Source organism: Gorilla gorilla, chromosome 5 (assembly GCF_029281585.2).
Source record: "Gorilla gorilla gorilla isolate KB3781 chromosome 5, NHGRI_mGorGor1-v2.1_pri, whole genome shotgun sequence".
In the NCBI taxonomy this organism is placed as follows: Eukaryota; Metazoa; Chordata; class Mammalia; order Primates; family Hominidae; genus Gorilla; species Gorilla gorilla.
Window position 1 is genome coordinate 140,465,611 of NC_073229.2, and position 20,067 is coordinate 140,485,677.

At 39.0% G+C, this 20,067-nt stretch overlaps 1 protein-coding gene and 1 long non-coding RNA gene across 2 annotated transcripts; both read right to left on the minus strand.

The window, feature by feature from the left end:
• Window positions 1–2,806: 2,806 nt before the first annotated feature.
• LOC129534505 (uncharacterized) lies at window positions 2,807–8,294 on the minus strand. The gene is made up of 2 exons (XR_008681119.2): window positions 7,426–8,294; window positions 2,807–5,550 (listed from the first exon to the last, which is right to left on the minus strand). It is a non-coding gene; the product is annotated as an uncharacterized lncRNA (long non-coding RNA).
• A 2,347-nt stretch (window positions 8,295–10,641) lies between these two features.
• Window positions 10,642–15,295, minus strand: TSPYL1 (TSPY like 1). The gene has a single exon (XM_004044568.5). It carries the CDS (start codon window positions 13,748–13,750, stop codon window positions 12,434–12,436), a length of 1,317 nt encoding a protein of 438 aa, XP_004044616.4. The 5' UTR covers window positions 13,751–15,295; the 3' UTR covers window positions 10,642–12,433.
• Window positions 15,296–20,067: the final 4,772 nt, after the last annotated feature.

The following is a 20,067-nucleotide window of genomic DNA, read 5'->3' on the forward strand; positions in this document are numbered from 1 at the left end:
GCCCCATGCAGGGTTCCCAGCTTTCTCCCCTTTTAACCCAGTTTCTTTTTCCACACTTTAACGTCTCTGAAATGACTATCCATGATATAATCAATGGCATCTTACAACTGCTACCAGCAGAACAGCAGTCATGGTATACTAGTCATCCAGGAGGTGTGAACTTGGCTGTTAGTCTTGCCGACATTATTGGACAACTGCAACCTCTTGACGTTTCAATCAGTAAACTCTTTAAGAGCCATTTGAGGAAGGAAAATAAGCCTTATTTGTTCCCTGAAAATATTCTGTTGATATCTTCTGGTAAAGTCAAGAAAGTGCCAGCACCAAAACTTGCAGAATGAGTACTGGAGGCTTAGGGGAAAAAATCTCAGAAGCATACTGTTATTAGTAGTAGAACATTCTACTAAGATTTGTTGTCATCATCAAAATTATTCAAGAATTTTGAATAGTAATTAAGATTACTATTATAAATGGGAAAATAATTAGAATAGTGAAACTAGCTTATTTCACTCATAATTTACTTTGTATATATACCTGAGTGATATGATAAAACTACATTTTTAAAATCAAAAGGTTTTTCAATATGTATACAATAAAAATCCTAAGAATTAGAAAGCTTTGTGTCAGAGTTTATAAAATTGAAAGTTATTTTCTATCTTTTTCTTACTTTCTTTCTTAGTGTTAACTAATGGCTTATTTTACAATCAATACTTTTAGAGCAGATGAAATAAATCCTTGTAAAAATACAGCACATATCTAAAAAGTGCAAATTTTTTGTTTTCATATGTGAAATATTCATGTGCCACATAATGATGTTTCAGCAAATGATGGATCACATATCCAACAGTAAAATTATGATGGAGCTGAAAATTTCCTATGGCTTAGTGTCATCACAGCCTGAGTAATGCTGTAGCCCTCATAAGGTCATAGTATAACTCATTACTCATGTATTGGTGGTAATGCTGGTATAAACAAACCTACTACACTGCTAATCATATAAAAGTATAGCACATACAATTAGGTACAGTACATAATACTTGATAAAACATAAATGACTATGTTACTGGCTTATGTATTTACTATACTATATGTGATTGTAGAGTATACTCTTTCTACTTATTAAAAAGAAAACTTAACTGTAAAATAGCCTCAGGCAGATCCTTCAGGTGGTATTCCAGAAGAAGGCATTTTTATCACAGAAGATGACAACTCAGTATGTGTTACTGCCTCTGAAGACCTTCTATTGGGACAAGATGTTGAGGTAGAAGACAGTGATATTGATAATCAGGAGCATGGGTATGCCTAGGCTAATGTCTGTGTTTGTGTCTTCATTTTTAACAAAAAAGTTTAAAAAGTTAAAAAAAAAAAGAAAAAATATTAGAAAAAAGCTAACAAATTAAAGATATAAATATTTTTGTACAGCTGTACAATATTTGTGTTCTAAGCTAAGTGTCATTATAAAAGACTCAAAAAGTTTTAAAAAGTTAAAACATAAAGTAAAAAAGTTACAGTAAGCTAAGGTTAATTTATTATTGGAGAAAGAAAAATTTTTTTTATAAACTTAGTGTCCCAAAGTGTACAATGTTTATAAAATGTACAATAGCATATTAGTCCATTTTCACACTGCTATAAAGAACTACCTGAGACTGGGTAATTTATAAAGAAAAGAGGTTTAATTGACTGACAGTTCCGTATGCCTGAGGAGCCCTCAAGAAACTTACAATCATGACAGTAGGTGAAGGGGAAGCAAGGCACATCTAACCATAACAAAGCTTGAGAGAGAGAGAGAGAGAGCAAGCCACATACTTTTAAACCCCCAGATCTCATAAGAGCTCCCTATCAAAAGAACAGTAAGGAGGAAGTCTGCCCCCATGATTCAGTCACCTCCCACCAGGCCCCTCTGACATGTAAGGATTACAATTTGAGATGAGATTTGGGTGGGGACACAGAGCCAAACCATATCAAGTAGCGTACAGTAATGTCCTAGACCTTCACATGCGCTTACCACTCACTCACTGACTCACCCAGATCAACTTCCAGTCCTGCAGGCTCCATTAATGGTAAGTGTCCTATACAGGTATACCATTTTAAAATATTTTATGCCATCTTTTTACAGTAGTTTTTCTATGTAGATATGTTAGTTACACAACATATGTTAGTTAGATATGTTTAGTTACACAAATACTTGCCATTGTGTTCCTATTGCTTATAGAATTCAATACAGTAATATGCTGCACAGCCTTGTAGCCTAGGAGCAATAGACTATACCATAGAGCCTACATGTGTAGTAGGCTATAGCATTTAGGTTTGTGTAAGTATATTGTATGATGTTTGCACAATGATGAAATTGCCTAATGACACATTTCTCAGAATGTCTCATTGTTAAGTGAAACATGACTGAACTGCTATGTTCTAGACTTAAAAAAATAATGAATTTTTCATCTACATGAATGTTTTGAGCTGGAAAATTATATAGGGCACTATCCCTCACATTCACAATGTCTAGCATCCCTAATGCCCTTAATGAATACCAGCTGCAGCCCTATTCATCGTAATAACCAAAATTACTACTGAAAATTTCCCAAATATCCCCTAGAGGGAGGTATGCATATACATTGAGAATCAAGTTTTCTAAATGCCTGTAGCTGTGATATTCCCATTCCTGGTCACTAGAGGGAGGAAGTAGTCTTTAGGATGATAGTACGATTCTGTTTTGTCTGCCCTCAAAGTTCAAGTTTAAGCTGATATAGATCAGCTTGGCAAAAATAGATCATATTTCAGTAAAATAACTGTGGCATAGTTTCTCACATATGTTTGGTACTCTGTTTATTATTACAATGGAATCACATTTCTATTTTATTTAGGCTATCACTGTTACAAAAGTAATATTTTCTCAGGCTAATTATCTAGTTATGATCACTGCCTGTGATAATACTTTAAAAAAAGAAAAAGAAAAAAAAAAAAACCTCATATGCTCCTGCTTTCACCAGTCTTAAGAGAAACCAGAGACAAAGGCTCTGACCTGAATGACCCCACACCTTTGTATGCTGGTTAAAGATGCACCCTTTGAAATCAAATAGATCTGACGTCAAGTCCCAGTTCTGTTATTTACTAGCCGTTTAATTTAGGCAAGTCACTTCAGCTCTCTAAGCCACAATTTACTCATATACAAAATGAATATAATAAGACAACTTACAGAATTATCATGAAGGTGAAATGAGATATCTATGAAGTGTTTTTCACAATATGCTTTCAATACATAGAAGCTGACTTGCTCATTTTTATTATTTTTATGCTAAGAATTACATTAAATAAACAATATTGTAGGCAGTATAAAATCAATGTCAAATTCTATTATGAAACTGTAATTGTGTAAAAGTTGAGAAACAAAAGTCATCCATGTAAAATAAGTGAAAGGTTTGTGGAAGAAAAGAAGAGTTGAATTGGACCAAGTAGATTGGATACCATTTGAATAATCTGAGGAAGTCATGAAACACTAGCACATAGTAATAATGCTTGTCCACTATGTTACAGTTAATTCCTAATGATTCTAGACATATGGTATTTTGGGCTGATAGGGAAAACAACCTTTTTGCTCTAACTAAAGTGCTTTACCACATTCTTCCACATATCACTTTAAAGACTTTATAAAATATATTAAGAAAAAACTAGATGCATGAAATACATACTTTTAATAGCTGACTTTAAGCAGACTTGGTTGCTCAAAGTCACATTTTCTGTGAGGAACATACAGTCTGTATTTCAAACCAAGTTTGACCTGAAAATCTTTGCTTATAATAGACTAACACATTCAGTTCATCAATATTGGATCAAGACTGGAACACAGCCACTCTCTGAAATCACATTCCAATTAAACATCTACCATGCTAAGAATGTAAGATATAAAGATGAAGAAGACACAATCTTCTGCTCTGATAGAGTTATACTTTAGTAAAGAAAAGCTAAATACAAATAAATAGAGAGTAAAAAATTTCTGGGAAAAGAAAACAATTCTGGAAAAACAAGGTACTGAAATATAAGATGATTACACCTTGTAAACATTCTATTTCTGGGAGCTGCAAGGCCAAAAATAAGCAAGCCCCACTCTTGCCTAATATACTCAGTGCTCAATGCTCACCTTGAAATTACATTTCCCTCATTGTTGATGAAATTGCAGAGGAGTTATCAAAACTGACCCAAGAGAAGTTTGGCCATTAAGCAAAATGGTTAACAACAAGAGCATGTTGTACCATGCACCTGTTTTTAAAGCCATCTGAACACAACTCTTAATTGTATTGTCCAAGGTTAAGTTGGAGTTTGGTGAAGAGGATGATAATTAAGTACTACATGCCTCTTATAAGTAATCGCTCTATTGACTAAACCTCAATAAATATACATTATTTATTTATTAGTGATATCAATAGTTCTTTACATCTCAGCAGCCAAACTCCAGAAGAATATTAAAATATTTGAACTGCTCTGGTCCATTCTATTTCTCTGGAAAGTACAACTAAGCAATTTAATTCAGGCAGTAGATATAAAAAATTACATTTTTAAAGACAGGATACAGTTATCTGATAGGATTTGGAGACCTTCTATTGTTTAACATAAACATATCCCTTTTAAAAGCTACTTGTGAATGAATTAGGAATAACTTTCAACTAAGACCAAGCTATTCAAACTTAATTAGGATTTTAGATATATTTTTATGGCAAATTTAGTTACAAGCTGCTTCAATATGGTGCAAAGTGTCTTAGCTGGAAATGAGAAACCCTAATTGAATGCAGCCCATGTTACTTTCGTCTTGGATAATACACTTCTCTTTCCTGAGCCCCTATTTCCCTATCCATTAAATGGAAATAGTGACACTGCAACTACAAAATGAGAGCATATATGGAAGTTACTGATATATCTAATAATTTGTTGAGATTATGAAGACAGAGATATGTACTTGATGCAGAATTAGATATCCAAAGCCCAAATTGTGACCCCACAGGGTAGGGAACTTATTTGTGATTAATAATATAGGCAAATGTCTTGTTTTGCTTTATTTTGCTTTTATAATGGTAACAATTAAGGAAACTGAATCAACTGGAGATGAAGCAGAAGCAGCAGCTGAGTTTAGGACAATGGTTCCCAAATGATTGATAGCAGGCATTAGAATCACTTGGCACATTGGTTAAAACCGGTTTCTAGGCCTCACCTTCAGAGTTCTGTTTCAGTAGCTCATGGGTGGGGTTCGAAAATCTGCATTTCTAACAAGATCCAGGTGGTGCAGATACTGCTGGTCTGGAGAACACTCTTTATGATCCACAGCTTTAGGGTAATGGAAAGGAGCAGTTGGAGCTGAAGAAGTCAGAGAAAAGCAGCTTGTAAGCATCTAAATGGTCAGAAATGGAAAGGGAAGCTCAGAGAGATTCTTGAGAGGGCCTCCAGGGAATGTCAATCCTATTTACAGGACAATATGTCCTAAGCAGACTTCACTTCAATGACCAGAGGATGACAGACCTCAGTTTGTAAACTAAGAGAATCTTGAGAAAGGTCAATTTTGGCCTGGAATTGAAAGAGAAATAAGTTTTTAAAAAGTAATTTCATTATTAGAATTATAAATAAAATCATGCAACAGTAAGAACTCACAAATAAGATCTTGTAAGTAGAGTCAGCATTTTTTACCACCAAGGAAGAGAAGCCAAAAGACTGGAGATGGGCAAATGAAGTTCTATTTTTTAAATTATCAATAATATTTTAAAATCTATTTATTAAGGTATAATTTACACTAAAATGCATAAATCTTAAATATATACTTGGACAAGTTTTGAAAAGTGGATACACCTGTGTTATCACCCAACTCAAGATATGGAGCACTATTACCCCTGCAAATGTCCTCAAGCTTTACAGTTACTCCCCTCAACGTTGAGGCTACCATTCCTGGGATTTCTATTACCATAAAAAAGTTTTCTATGCTAGTGAATTTCATATACATGGAATCATATAATATATACTCCTTTGACATCTTTCACTTAACATGTCTCTGAGATTCATCCATGTTGATGATCAATAGGTTGTTCCTCTTTATTGTTGAGTGGTGTTCCATTGTATGAATATACCATAATTTGTTCATTCGCTCACTTGTTGGTGAACATTTGGGCTGTTTCTAGTTTGGGGCTGTTATAAATAAAACTGCTATGACCATTCCTGTGCTACATGTAAATTATACTTTATTAAAGAAAACAACAAATACCAAGTATCTATTAAAACATCTTTGGACACTTTAAAAGAGCAAATAGTGATCAACAGAAGTAAAGCATATCACTAAGAAATCATTTCCTTTTTTGACAAGGGAATTTCAAAGACAGACGACACCTGCTGTTATGAATTTTAAAGAGCTCTTTTGTTGAATTCAGGTTAATTCCATTCTGCAAGACCACAGGGGGGAAACTATGAAATAGATATACTGAAACTCTACGATATACTCTTTGCAATAGCTGGATATTTATAAGGTGGCAAATTTGAATCAATTTGACAAAACTGGGAAGGGAGTATATATTCCCTAACTTAAGGAGTTCAAGAAAAGGTAAGCCATGATTCTCAAACTCAGCTGCACCTTAGGCTGTAATTTAATTGGTTCGGGGTAGAGTCTTGGCATCAGTATTTTTTGAAAGCTCAAAGCTATATATAATGATCAGCCAGGTTTGAGAACCATGAAGCTAGATGACTATTTGTCTGAATGTAAATTAAATGAGAAATTAAAATTGAGAGGAAGACAAATGGAAATTTTAATTGATTGCATATTATATGCTAGACATGATGCTTGCTGTCTGTCTAACCTCTATATTATAACTATATTAATACTTGAAATCTCTTAGCACAGTGTCGGGTGCAAAGTAAGCTCTCAAATGTTTCTGTTGTTATCTTCTCTGTAACCTTATAATGCAGTCTCCAAATGCATCCTAAAACATTAGCTTATACTGCAAGTTTTATCATCCCTACATTATGGATAAGGAAACCAAGATTCAGAGTAGTTTATTTTGGCAAATGCAATACATGGTAATTGTAAAACCGGGATTTAATCCTAATTTAAAGCTAGTATGCCTTCTCTGCCCATCAGGTCATATCTAAGACATATAGGTGTTCACAAAAATTAGTAACTTACTTAAATGACCCTTTCCTTTTTAATTGAACCATTTCCTTTTACCTGTTCTCAAAGAAATTACCTTAAATACAAATCCTAAAAAAAGTGAAGCCAAAAAGTAGACATCCATTTTTCCTAATGTGGCTTGATAGAAACTCTTCTATAGGTCTTGACAACCTCTGAGGTCAGAGAGAATGGATTAAGATGGCCCTTCAGAGCTCAAAGCACTTAACATGGAGAAAGTACTGCTTCCAAGTAAAACACCTCCCATAATAATAAATGCATAGAGAGCATACCTGTCACTTCTATATAGTCTAGGACTTTAATTATATAATAATGTTGAAGGAAAGGAAGTCAGTCCTGAGGGGGATGGTCAACTCCTCTCAGCCAGGCTGGTCCTCTTTGAGTTTGCTTGTGTGCAGTAGATGTTTTGAATGTGTGTATTTGCTGCAGAAAAAAAGGAAACATTCAAGGAACGGTACCCCCCTCAATGAGCCTGAGTTCCTCAAGGGCAAAGACAACCTTTACTATCCCATTCAATCCTTACTTATGCTAGTATTCAATAAACAACTACTGCAAGATTACAATTACAGACCACTAATTTTCAAAAAGTATGTTTTTTTTTTTTTTTTGAGACGAAGTCTCTCTTGTCCCCAGGCTGGAGTGCCATGGCTCAATCTTGGCTCACTGCAGCCTCCACCTCTCGGGTTCAAGCGATTCTCCTGCCTCAGCCTCCCGAGTAGCTGGAATTACAGGCGCCTGCCACCACACCCAGCTAATTTTTGTAATTTTAGTAGAGACGGGGTTTCACCATGTTGGCCAGGCTGGTCTCGAACTCCTGACCTCAGGTGATCCAGCCGCCTCGGCCTCCCAAAGTGCTGGGATTACAGGCGTGAGCCACCCTGCCCGGCTGCTTTTTCAAGTAGTACGCGTTCATTGAACTGACTTAATGCAGAGCTAGACTCAGATATTTTCCTTTTCTGTTGCTAGCCAACTGTTAAAATATGACTGAAAATATTTTCTGAACATCATGTACATTTGTAAACTAAAAATAGAGCATTTGGCCGGGCACAGTGGCTCACGCCTGTAATCCCAGCACTTTGGGAGGCCGAGGTAGGCACATCACCTGAGGTCGGGAGTTTGAGACCAGCGTGACCAACATGGAGAAACCCCATCTCTCTACCAAAAACACAAAATTAGCCGGGCGTGGTGGCGCATGCCTATAATCCCAGCTACTGGGGAGGCTGAGGCAGGAGAATCGCTTGAACCCAGGAGGCGGAGGTTGCGGTGAGCGGAAGCTTGCCATGAGCCGAGATGGTGCCATTGCACTCCAGCCTGAGCAACAAGAGCAAAACTCTGTCTCAAAAAAAAAAAAAAGAGCATTTTACTTTAGAAAATATGCATATATGGGTCTTAAAAGTTACTAAAAATTAAACCAATATAACTGTGTCAATTTGGCATCAAAATCTACCCTGCCTATATCAAGAAAGTGTTGCACAGTACATTTTGCAAAATATTCAGTGCATCTTAAGTACTCAAGAACAGTTTATTAAAGAAATTTTACTCACCTTCTTTTTACCCATTGGCCTTGAATTTAAGCAAGATAACCCTTATCTTAGTCACAAGAAGCTTCAGGAGGAGAAAGTATTAACATGTTTAATTTTTACAGATATTTTATATGCTTTCAGATATTCCTCAGGAAGTCGAGACATGCTGTCCTATGTAATTTTAGATTTACTAGTAGCCACATTAAACAATGGCAAAATGAGGATAATTAATTTTTCAATATATTTTAACACAATGTCAAAAATATTTCAACATGCAATCAATATGAAAAAAAATTAAGATATTTTAACATTTTTCTTTCCATACTGAGTCTTCAAAATCCAGTGTGAATTTTATATTTATAGATCTCAATTCAGACTAGCCGCATTTCAAGTGCTCAATAGCCACTGGTGGCTAAAAGTTACTGTATTGGACAACACACATCTAGAGTCTAACCCCCTTCTATCTGCAGTATAATCACCTTAAAATGTACAAAGTTCATAAAAGGTAACCCAAAATTAAGTAGTGCTCTATTAAAATGCAAGTGAAAGATTAAATGTTGAAAGTGTTTAGACGTTTTCTAATGACTAAAAGGGGAAATATTGTTATTTAGGAATGGCTTTGCAAATCTTTTTGACATTTTTCCATTTGCTCATTAAATCTTTCTGAGAACTAGGTTATTTTGTTCTTTTTCCTCCTTCTGAGTTTTGTCATTCAATATTTATCTGCTGATAACTATGTGCAAAACATTATGCTAGATGGGCTGGGCGCGGTGGCTCACGCCTGTAATCCCAGGACTTTGGGAGGCTGAGGTGGGCTGATCAGGAGGTCAGGAGATGGAGACCATCCTGGCTAACATGGTGAAACCCCATCTCTACTAAAAATGCAAAAAATTAGCCGGGCGTGGTAGCACGTGCCTGTAGTCCCAGCTACTCGGGAGGCTGATGCTGGAGAACTGCTTGAAACCGGGAGGCGGAAGTTGCAGTGAGCCGAGATCGCGCCACCGCACTCCAGCCTGGGCAAGAGTGAGACTCTATCGCAAAAAAAAAAAAAAAAAAAAAATGCTAGATGCAATGAACCATGTAAAATGCACTGCATCTCCACTTTCACAGTTTCCAAACTACTAAGAGGAAAAGAGTGAACATGTGAAAAACATGAAAATATAATCTCTGTATTTTATTTTACTGTATCACTCTGTTAATTCTTTGTTTGCTTATCAGTCCTTCCCCAGTTCCCCAAAGAAGGGAATGGACTTTATCTTCTTACTCTTTTTCTCTATTTGTGGAATTCACTGTAATGAATAATTATGTTAATTTTCTAGAACAGAGGTCCCTCCAAAGTACACTAAGTGCATAAAGAAACATTTATCTCCTCTATGGGGAACAGAAAGACTGGCAGAGGAATTACTAAGGACAGGCCTTGAAGGATTTGACAGAAGAGAGTGGTGAGGAAGTTTGAAGAAAAAAAGGAAGTTTTTACAGATGAGAAAGTATGAAAATAGAGGAGTACATGACATATGATAGGTACTCCCTGCATACAAGTTAATAAAAAGAAGAGCCTGAATAACCTGAGAATATAATTTATGGAGATAGAAATGGAGGATTTGAGCAACTGAAGGGGAGGTTGTGCTGCATAAACTACATGGAAAAAAGTGATTGAGTAAGCAGTTGCAACTGCTAATGTTTTAAGGCAAACTACCTTGGAAGGTACCAAACATACCGTGCCCTGTTTTCTTCTCTTTGGGATAATGTCTATTGTGTCCATTTAAGGACTTTAATGATTCTGTAATTTTTAGTTAACATGAATTTAAGGACTTTAATGATTTTAATCCATTAAGAACTTTAATGATTTTAATCCATTAAGAACTTTAATGGATTAAAGGACTTTAATGATTCCATAATTTTTAATTAATATGAACAACTTCATTCAAGCATTACATTTATGGGTAAGGGGAAAAATAAGAAATCTAGCAGAACAACATGCTTTTATTTTACCATCATGCATAAAAAGGAAGACAAATACGCCAATGGTACACTTCAATTTGTCAGAGCAATTTCACAGTATTTAAGCAATTTAGGAAAAAAGATACATCACTTACTAAGTTGTTACCAGGGAAAATTATCATGTAAGACAATCAATTAAACCACACTTTTGTAGATTATTTTTCCATGAAGGCAATTTGACAAGCCTAACAAAGACCAAGTTGTTCAAACTATGTTTCTAGGAATATAGTTTAACAGAAACAAGAACAAGTTGAAAACTGTTATGACTATTCATATGTCTCTATATTGTACAGGAAAGTAAGACTGTTGCTCTTCCAAATGTTCCCAATTGAAATCAAAAGAATATCTGTACAGCTCAATTTTCACAATAAGTTTAGAATCAGAAAAAAAAAAAGATTTTACTAAATCCTAATGAAATAACAATCTTCCACATAAATTAGGTCACAAAACAAGAAAGCATTCAAAGTTGCGCTGTTTGTCTTTCTTTAAAGAACCCTTGTCTAGGCAACATATTTAACACTTTAACCCCTTCAATTCTCCTTTAGCAATCCTGAAAAGTATTTCTCCATTCATCATCATTGGGGAGTAAGTACTCCTTCCTCTAAAGCTCTTAACGTCAGCACAGTCTTCACTCTAGGCCCAATTTTTACCTGGCCCATGCCTCTAGCCTTTTGTTCAGTTTCTCCTGCTTAGGGCACCTTTCATCCCGTCTAGATGTGTCTCTCTTTAAATATTCTAGGAGTTGATAAAAGGGCTAGGAAGTAGGAAGTTGGGAAGAAGGGGAGGGGCGTAAGAGCTCTAGGACTCTATTTTACAGGCCAACTTCTTTGCCTCTGAAAATGACAGAGCCAAAATGAAATAAAAACCTTGCTTTTACAAATGTTTCTGAGCTATCACTTTTTTAAGAGAGAGGATTGGGAGGCTAAGGAGGGCGGATCACGAGGTCGAGGTTCGAGACCAGCCTGGCCAGCATGGTGAAACCCCGTCTCTACTAAAAATAAAAATTAGCCAGGCGTGGCGGCGCGCGCCTGTAGTCCCAGCTACTCGGGAGGCTGAGGCAGGAGAATCGCTTGAACCCGGGAGGTGGAGGTTGCAGTGAGCCGAGATCGCGCCACTGCACTCCAACCTGGGCGACAGAGCAAGACTCCGTCTCAAAAAAAAAAAAAGAAAAAAAGGAAAATAGGGAGAGAAAGGGACCTTGGCAGGAGCCAATGTAGGGCAGGTAGCAATAGAAAGTGACTAGAGGTGAAGGAAGAGCAATGAAGTAGCATAAATCACACAGAACAAGTGGCTCACTGCTTTTCTCCTCTGAGTTCATTAACGTCCAGTAACTGTCCACAGGGCATGTGCCCATACTGCTCAATGCAGAGCTGAGTAGGTGGAACAGGCTCCCAAAGCTAGAAATCCAAGTGACAGCAACCAGTTCAGAGGCCCTGGGAATAAACAGGGTCCAAGCAGTGCAGATAAAGCCAGTACAATCTACAGTATCATTTGCTTGGCTTACAAGTAGTGTGAAGGATGGCCTCGTAGCATGTGATATTCCAGAACAGCATGAAGGTCATATGGAAGTGGAGAAGCATACCCACCACCGTCTCAATCTTGAGGTTGAGAGAACTGAATATCCAAAGGAAAGAGGGTGCAGAAAAGTCAGCAAAAACAAAGCACAATAGAAGGCATACCCATTGCTGATGCCCAAGCACAGGTCCAGCAGAAGGTGGTAGGAGACCCTGTGCAGGAGTATTCCCAAGGGCAAATGTTAACCAGACTGGAACCCAAAGGGCCTGGGGATCTCTACTGGCTCCCTTAGCGGGCGACGTCGGGCTCTACGGACTCCTTCACGCAACAGGTAGTATTGCAGTGGATTTGGCCACAGATCCTCTTTAATAATCTCAGCAATTTTGTCGGACTCTGGAAGGCTGTGGTCTGAAAACCAAGTGAAGAAGCTGCAGATGAGGTCTTGGTTTCTGCGAATGAAGGACTGGGGTTCATGCCCCCTGCGCCATATAATTGGAGTAGAAAGAGACACCACTCGGCCGGAGGATCTTACCTCATATTCCTTGACAATCAGCTTGTTTCTGAAGTAGGGGTTTCTTCTAAAGAAGAACTTGAACTTGCAGCCGGTTCTAGGGTGTCTGAGTTCCTTCACCTCTAAATTGGTTATGTACCTTAACATCTCTGCATCTTGGCCCCTAATCATGGCGGACAACTGGGGGTGGTTTCGAAAAGCAGTCATCCAGAAGCCCGGGATATTCTGAATGATGTAGTTCCTCCGCTCCAGGTAGTGTCGACGCATCCGCCCAAACTTGTGCTCCAGCTGTTGGAAGGCCCTGTCGGCCTGAGCATTCACAGTGTCCAGTTCCAGCTGGATGGCCTCCAGAGGGTCCATGCGGAGAGCCTCATGCAAAGGCCAGGGCCCTTCCTCCTCCCTCGCCTCCTCCTCCAATCTATCCTCCTCCGCCACTTCTATTTCTTCACCTTCTGGCGGCTGCTCCTCTACCTCCATCTGCTCCTCCACTACCTCCTTCTCCGCCAGGCCTTCCTTCACCACCACCTCAGCGCTCTCCCTCTCAGCCACGGCTGCTGAGACGGTGGCGCACTTTCCTGTCTTCACCTCCTCCGCCTCGGCCTCCGCCCCCGCCGTCAGCTCAGACGCGGATCTCTCGGCGCCACAGATTTCTAGGGCCTTCTCTCCACCCTGAACGCCCTTTTTCAGGCTGCGGTCGGCTGCCATCACCACAGAAGCGGCTGCCAGGCCCTCGGCGGGAGGCTGGCCCTCTTCCTGCCCGGCTTTGATCGCCACATGACCGCGACCCCCAACAACTCGGATCTGGGGAGTACCGCCACGGCCCGCGGGATCCTGGGGTACGCCCCCCTCCTCTGAAGGCGGTGGAGGCGGGAGCGCGACGGTCTCCGAGCCTCCCTCACCCGGCTCCGCCATCACCTGTGTCGCCTCGCTTTGGTCGCGGAGCCTCAGGTACTGGTGTGCGTCCTGGTCGCTCGGGACTCGGTCAGAAATAATGATGCTGTGGGTTTGGAGGGGAGGGGTACTCTTGACCCCATCCAGGCCGCTCATGTTGCTAACAGTCGGACCAACCGCAGGCGAACGCCCGTTTTCCTCAGAGAAGCCAAGCCGGGAGCTAACCGCCGCTCGCACCGCCCACCCTACAGTCTCACTAACATTTCAGCGGCGGTGTCGTCAGGACTGCAGATCTCACGGTATCGCGAGAACTTGCTGAGCCCGGGATTGGTTCCGCCGCTCCCTGCCAGCCAACCGGATTCTCTGGGCTTTATTTCTGTGAATTTACCCATAGCAACAGTAATTTTACCTACGTAAATAAATGTCGATTGTGCTGAGTCTGGAAGCGCTGACGACCCACCTTGAGATGCATCTAGCGACTGCTCCCAGCATGTAGGAGCAGTTGTAAAATCACAGCCGTAACAGTGCCTGCTGTCCAGTGTCTGAAAACAAATGTTTTTCTGGTCTTCACTTTTTTGAGGCAGGAAGGTAAATCTATTCCCTGTTACTCCACGTAACTAGGAGCAAAAGACTTCTCTTTAAGATTAATAGCAAAATGTTTCCCCCCTTCTTAGTAAAAGTGACATAAAAATATCAAGTCTTGCCTCTACGATTACTGGGGAAAAAAAGCTACTCAGCAGCCTCTTACCACTAAAGCGATGCATAGTATTCATTGCTAATTTTCGATTTATAATCTGCATCAAATAAGAGTTTGTGCTGCATAGTATCGGTAGAAATTAAGCCAGGATCAGTTTGCTAAATGTTCCATGCCTTTTCACTGCAAGAAAGAGGAAATTATAACTATTTCCAGCCCCAAGAACTTAATTTATTATCATATTTAGTTATGTAAGGTAGGAATGTTTGGCTCTAACGAAGCATCTGTCTTTAGCAATCAGCTGAGTTCATTAGAGGGGGATGTCAATGTCTCTGGTTGAAGTGTTCCAGTTTGTTGACTTGTGAGTTAAACTGGTGCTGTCTTAGAGAGCTACAAGGCCTCAGAGAAATATCAGTGGGGGGAGCCACATACCACCATTTTGTGAGGAAAGGCTAGTTAAAATGGACAACTAAGATGGCCTTGAAGTAGAAAACAAACTTGCAAAGGGCAACATGCAGCTGGTGGACTCAAGGTATAAAAGAGGCAAACGTTATTTTCTACTTAATTTGCTTTGTGTGGTAGTAGGCTGATGGCCCTCAAAGATGTACCTGTCTTAGTTATGCGGCCAAAGGGACTTCGCAGATATGATTAAGTTAAAGATTTGGAGATGAGAAGATGATTCTGGATTATACAGGTGGGCCCTATGGAATTACAAAATTTCTTAAGGAGGCAGGAGGGTCAGTCAGAGAAGATAAGAGGACGAAAGCACAGAGAGAGGGAAGGAATGGTGGAGAATAGGTGTGGGAGGGAGGAAAGGGAAATCGCTATGTTGCTGGCTTTGAAGATGGAGGAAGGAGCCAGGATCGTAGGAATAAAGGCAGCCTCTAGAAGCTTGAAAGTTAAGGAAATAGATTCAATCCTAGAGCCTCCAAAGGAATGACAACACCTTGAGGTTATTACCTCTGAACTCCAGCACTATAAGAAAATAAATTTGTGTATTTTAAGCTATTAAATTTGTGGTAATTTGTTACAGAAGCAATATAAAATGAATACACCTTGGATTAAGGTTTGGTTGCATCTATGGGTGCCTCAAGTTGTTTCTAATAGCAGCCCCTTCTACCTTGCTCATTGCTTCCCGTGAGTTCCTGCCCAACAGCTGTGATGTATTACAGCTTGAATCTGTCTTTCAATATCAAGACCAGAAATATACTTAGGCAAATGCACAGAAAGACAAAATTAAAGCCTAAACATACCACAAACGATATCTGAGGAGACTGTAAACTGCAAGAGGACATGATCATGGTTTCGTTTCCCTCTGTTTTATCGAGTGCCTAGCACACTACCTTACACAGTATCCCATAGATTATTAAAATGTTAAATAAAGGAGCAAATGAGCAGAAAACAGTTTCTCTTGCTTGCAGCTTGCTCCTTGCAGAAGAGAAGTAAGGGGCATATGGGTTGTCACTCTGCTCTCCTTCCTATCTGCCACTGGCAAACCAGAGGGCTGCTCTATTCTATATAGTAACAGATTCCTACTCAGGAGAATGAATTTCTATATATGCTTCAAAGGCTCTAAAAGGGTAGGAAAAACACAGAGAAAACAATTTTATTTTACAAATAATTTAAGTTTGTGTGGTCACACTGTATGACAAACGAACTCTGAAAAGACCAGCATATTTAGGTGAGTTTACATATCAAAGCCTCGGACTACCAGCACTGTATTTCCAATTCTCTCCTTTCTGAAAAAGTCAAGGTAATCATTTCAGGCCTTACTTCGTTTCTGTCTACGGAAATATATAATGCATTTCTCTCTACAAGTGATGGAGCCTGTGATGCATGGCTGGGATTACTTTTGGTGTGAATAAAAAGGAATATTGGAACTTTCCACAAAGACTGTTTCTAATTGCCATGAAATCATCTTCTATCTTGAACTGGTATAATTTCATTCGGCCTAAAGTGGAAACTTCTATTATTCCAATATGTCTCCTATTTTTTTTTAAGCAGAAAGGAGTGTCAGGCTTGGACCAATCTTAGAATATATGGCTTTATTTGTCAAAGAAGCCATTATGTAATTAATGTAATTAACACTCTTACCAGTAATGCTAGGAAAACTCTAATTAGGATCATGTAAGTATAATCAGGGCTCTGCTGAATGTAATTTCCCCCAAATAACGTTGAGACTCTTTAAAGGAACTCTTCCTTCTCTTCTTGTCGAACATGTGTAAAGCTGTGATAAGGAATATTTGAATATATAGAGAACGTGATTTAAAATTAGAAGTAATGTATCTCATGTTCTCTGTGTATTAGAAGAAAATTACATTAGAGAAGTGATTGTGATTATAACTATTCTTTGTAGGTGATGGAAAGCTCAGGTTATGATTGCTTTCGGACAAGTGCTCAGAAGAAGGGTCAGTAAAGGGCAAGGATTTTAGAGGGAAAAGCAAATATGCATACTTTATGTCCTTTTTTTTTAAAGAAAGAATCTTTTCTTGGAAGGAGGAACTCTCTAGGAATGTCAACATGCACCAAGGCTCACGTGCTCAGGGAGTTATTTTGCCATACAGGCAAAGCTGTGGTTGCTATTCAACACAGAATATTGTACTTATTATAGTAGGACTATTACTTGTGGATTTTTTGTTCACCTTTTTGTATCTAAAAGGCTTAAAAAGGATACCTGTTTCTTTTACATGACACAGGTTATCCTGCTATCTGAGAATTCTCTTTCTGGGTAGATATTACACATTCTCTAAGACTTACCAAAAACCTGTCTTGCTTTAAAATGTGCTAGGCATTTTACATGCATTAAAGTGTCAAATTTCATAAAAGAGGAAACAGTAACACTGAGAGGCTAACTTTACCAAAGTCATACATAAAGTAACTGGTAAATTCTTTCTCCCTTCTCCTGAGTGCATCTTTCTTAAGTAGCCTATGGCTCCTTAATCTTCCTCACCTGAATTCCTGCAACTCTTTTATGAGCTGCACCATGCAATTTAGCACTTAATTGTGCTTTTCCTCTTAGTGACTAGTTGATTTATATGTGTCAGTCTCATCATCCCAGCATTCCAGCATCATCTCATGGGATGGGAGCATAGTTGCGGCTTCTTTTGCGTTTATTCATCATAGCATGGGGCTCAGATTTGGGTAGATTCTTTGTTGTTGTTGTTGTTGTTGTTGTTTTGTTGTTGTTGTTGTTGAGATGGAGTCTCACTCTGTCGCCCAGGCTGGAGTGCAGTGGCGTGATCTTGGCTCACTGCAACCTCTGCCTCTCAGGTTCAAGCAATTCTCCTGCCTCAGCCTCCCGTGTAGCTGGGAGGCACTGGCCACCACGCACAGCTAATTTTTGTATTTTTAGTAGAGAAGGGGTTTCCCCACGTTGGTCAGGCTGGTCTCGAATTCCCGACCTCAGGTGATCCGCCCGCCTCAGCCTCCCAAAGTGCTGGGATTACAGGCATGAGCCACTGCGCCCGGCTAAATTTGGGTAGATTCTTAACAATATTTGTTCATTTGAATAAAATAAACCTCAAATTATCTTACAAAAACAACAGTGTATCTGTACTGGCATATTTTATTTGCAGAGGAAATACATTTTGGCTATGCTTCATATATCACCTTTTTTGCACTTTAAAATATAGGATAAATAGGTCCATGACAGAGCATTTCTGTGGTAATTGACAATAAACTTCACTACCCCCAAAGATAGTTGCATCTTTTCTAATACGGTTCTATGGGAAAACATCTGCAAAAAACCCTGAGGTTTTTCTCCATAATATCAAGGAATCATAGATTCTTTGGGAATGATTTCTCAGGTAGCAAGGAGTTTAGCAGAAGTTCAGACATTTTTGTTTTGCAGAAAGGTAGGTTTTATCATTATAATTAATGATAGCTTTCACTTATTTACTGCTCCTGATGTACCAGCCACTTTTATAAACAACATCCAGTGTGTCACATCTTTTAGTTGTCATAAGAACCCCATGAGGTAATGCATTTATGACCTTCATTTTACTCAATAGGAAACTGAGGCAAAGAGAGACTGTCACTTGGCCAAAATGATACAGAAAGTAATAGACCCATGATTCGAACCCAGAAAGTTTGTCTCAAAAGCCTGTACTCTCTGAACAAGTGTGAACTCACTTTCTTTTTTTTTATTATTATTATTATACTTTAAAGTTCTAGGGTACATGTGCACAATGTGCAGGTTTGTTACATAAGTATACTTGTGCCATGTTGGTGTGCTGCACCCATTAACTCATCATTTACATTAGGTATATCTCCTAATGCTATCCCTCCCCCCTCCCCCCTCCCCCAACCTCATGATAGGCCCCAGTGTGTGATGTTCCCCACCCTGTATCCAGGTGTTCTCATTGTTCAATTCCCACCTATGAGTGATAATATGCAGTGTTTGGTTTTCTGTCCTTGCAATAGTTTGCTCAGAATGATGATTTCCAGCTTCATCCATGTCCCTACAAAGGACATGACCTCATCCTTTTTTATGGCTGCACAGTATTCCATGGTGTATATGTGCCACGTTTTCTTAATCCAGTCTATCATTGATGGACATTTGGGTTGGTTCCAAGTCTTTGCTATTGTGAATAATGCCGCAATAAACATACATGTGTGTGTGTCTTTATAGCAGCATGATTTATAATCCTTTGGGTATATACCCAGTAATGGGATGGCTGGGTCAAATGGTATTTCTAGTTCTAGATCCTTGAGGAATCGCCACACTGTCTTTCACAATGGTTGAACTACTTTACAGTTCCACCAACAGTGTAAAAGTGTTCCTATTTCTCCACATCGTCTCCAGCACCTGTTGTTTCCTGACTTTTTAATGATCACCATTCTAACTGGTATGAGATGGTATCTCATTGTGGTTTTGATTTGCATTTCTCTGATGGCCAGTGATGATGAGCATTTTCTCATGTATCTGTAGGCTGCATAATTGTCTTCTTTTGAGAAGTGTCTGTTCATATCCCTCGCTCACTTTTTGATGGGGTTGTTTGATTTTTTCTTGTAAATTTGTTTAAGTTCTTTGTAGATTCTGGATACTAGCCCTTTGTCAGATGGGTAGATTGTAAAAATTTTCTCCCATTCTGTAGGTTGCCTGTTCACGCTGATGGTAGTTTCTTTTGCTGTGCAGAAGCTCTTCAGTTTAATTAGATCCCATTTGTCAGTTTTGGCTTTTGTTGCCATTGCTTTTGGTGTTTTAGTCATGAAATCCTTGCCCATGCCTATGTACTGAATGGTATTGCCTAGGTTTTCTTCTAGGGTTTTTATGGTTTTAGGTCTAACATTTAAGTCTTTAATCCATCTTGAATTAATTTTTGTATGCGGTGTAAGGAAGGGATCCAGTTTCAGCTTTCTACATATGGCTAGCCAGTTTTCCCAACACCAGTTATTCAATAGGGAATCCTTTTCCCATTTCTTGTTTTTCTCAGGTTTGTCAAAGATCAGATGGTTGTAGATGTGTGGTATTATTTCTGAGGGCTCTGTTCTGTTCCATTGGTCTATATCTCTGTTTTGGTACCAGTACCATGCTGTTTTGGTTACTGTAGCCTTGTAGTATAGTTTGAAGTCAGGTAGTGTGATGCCTCCAGCTTTGTTCTTTTTGCTTAGGATTGTCTTGGCAATGCGGGCTCTTTTTTGGTTCCATATGAACTTTAGAGGAGTTTTATCCAGTTCTGTGAAGAAAGTCATTGGTAGCTTGATGGGGATAGCATTGAATCTATAAATTACCTTGGGCAGTATGGCCATTTTCAGGATATTGATTCTTCCTATCCAT

Excerpts from the sequence above, each read along its gene's own strand:
- TSPYL1 (XM_004044568.5), bottom strand. The coding sequence starts at position 13,750 with ATGAGCGGCCTGGATGGGGTCAAGAGTACCCCTCCCCTCCAAACCCAC.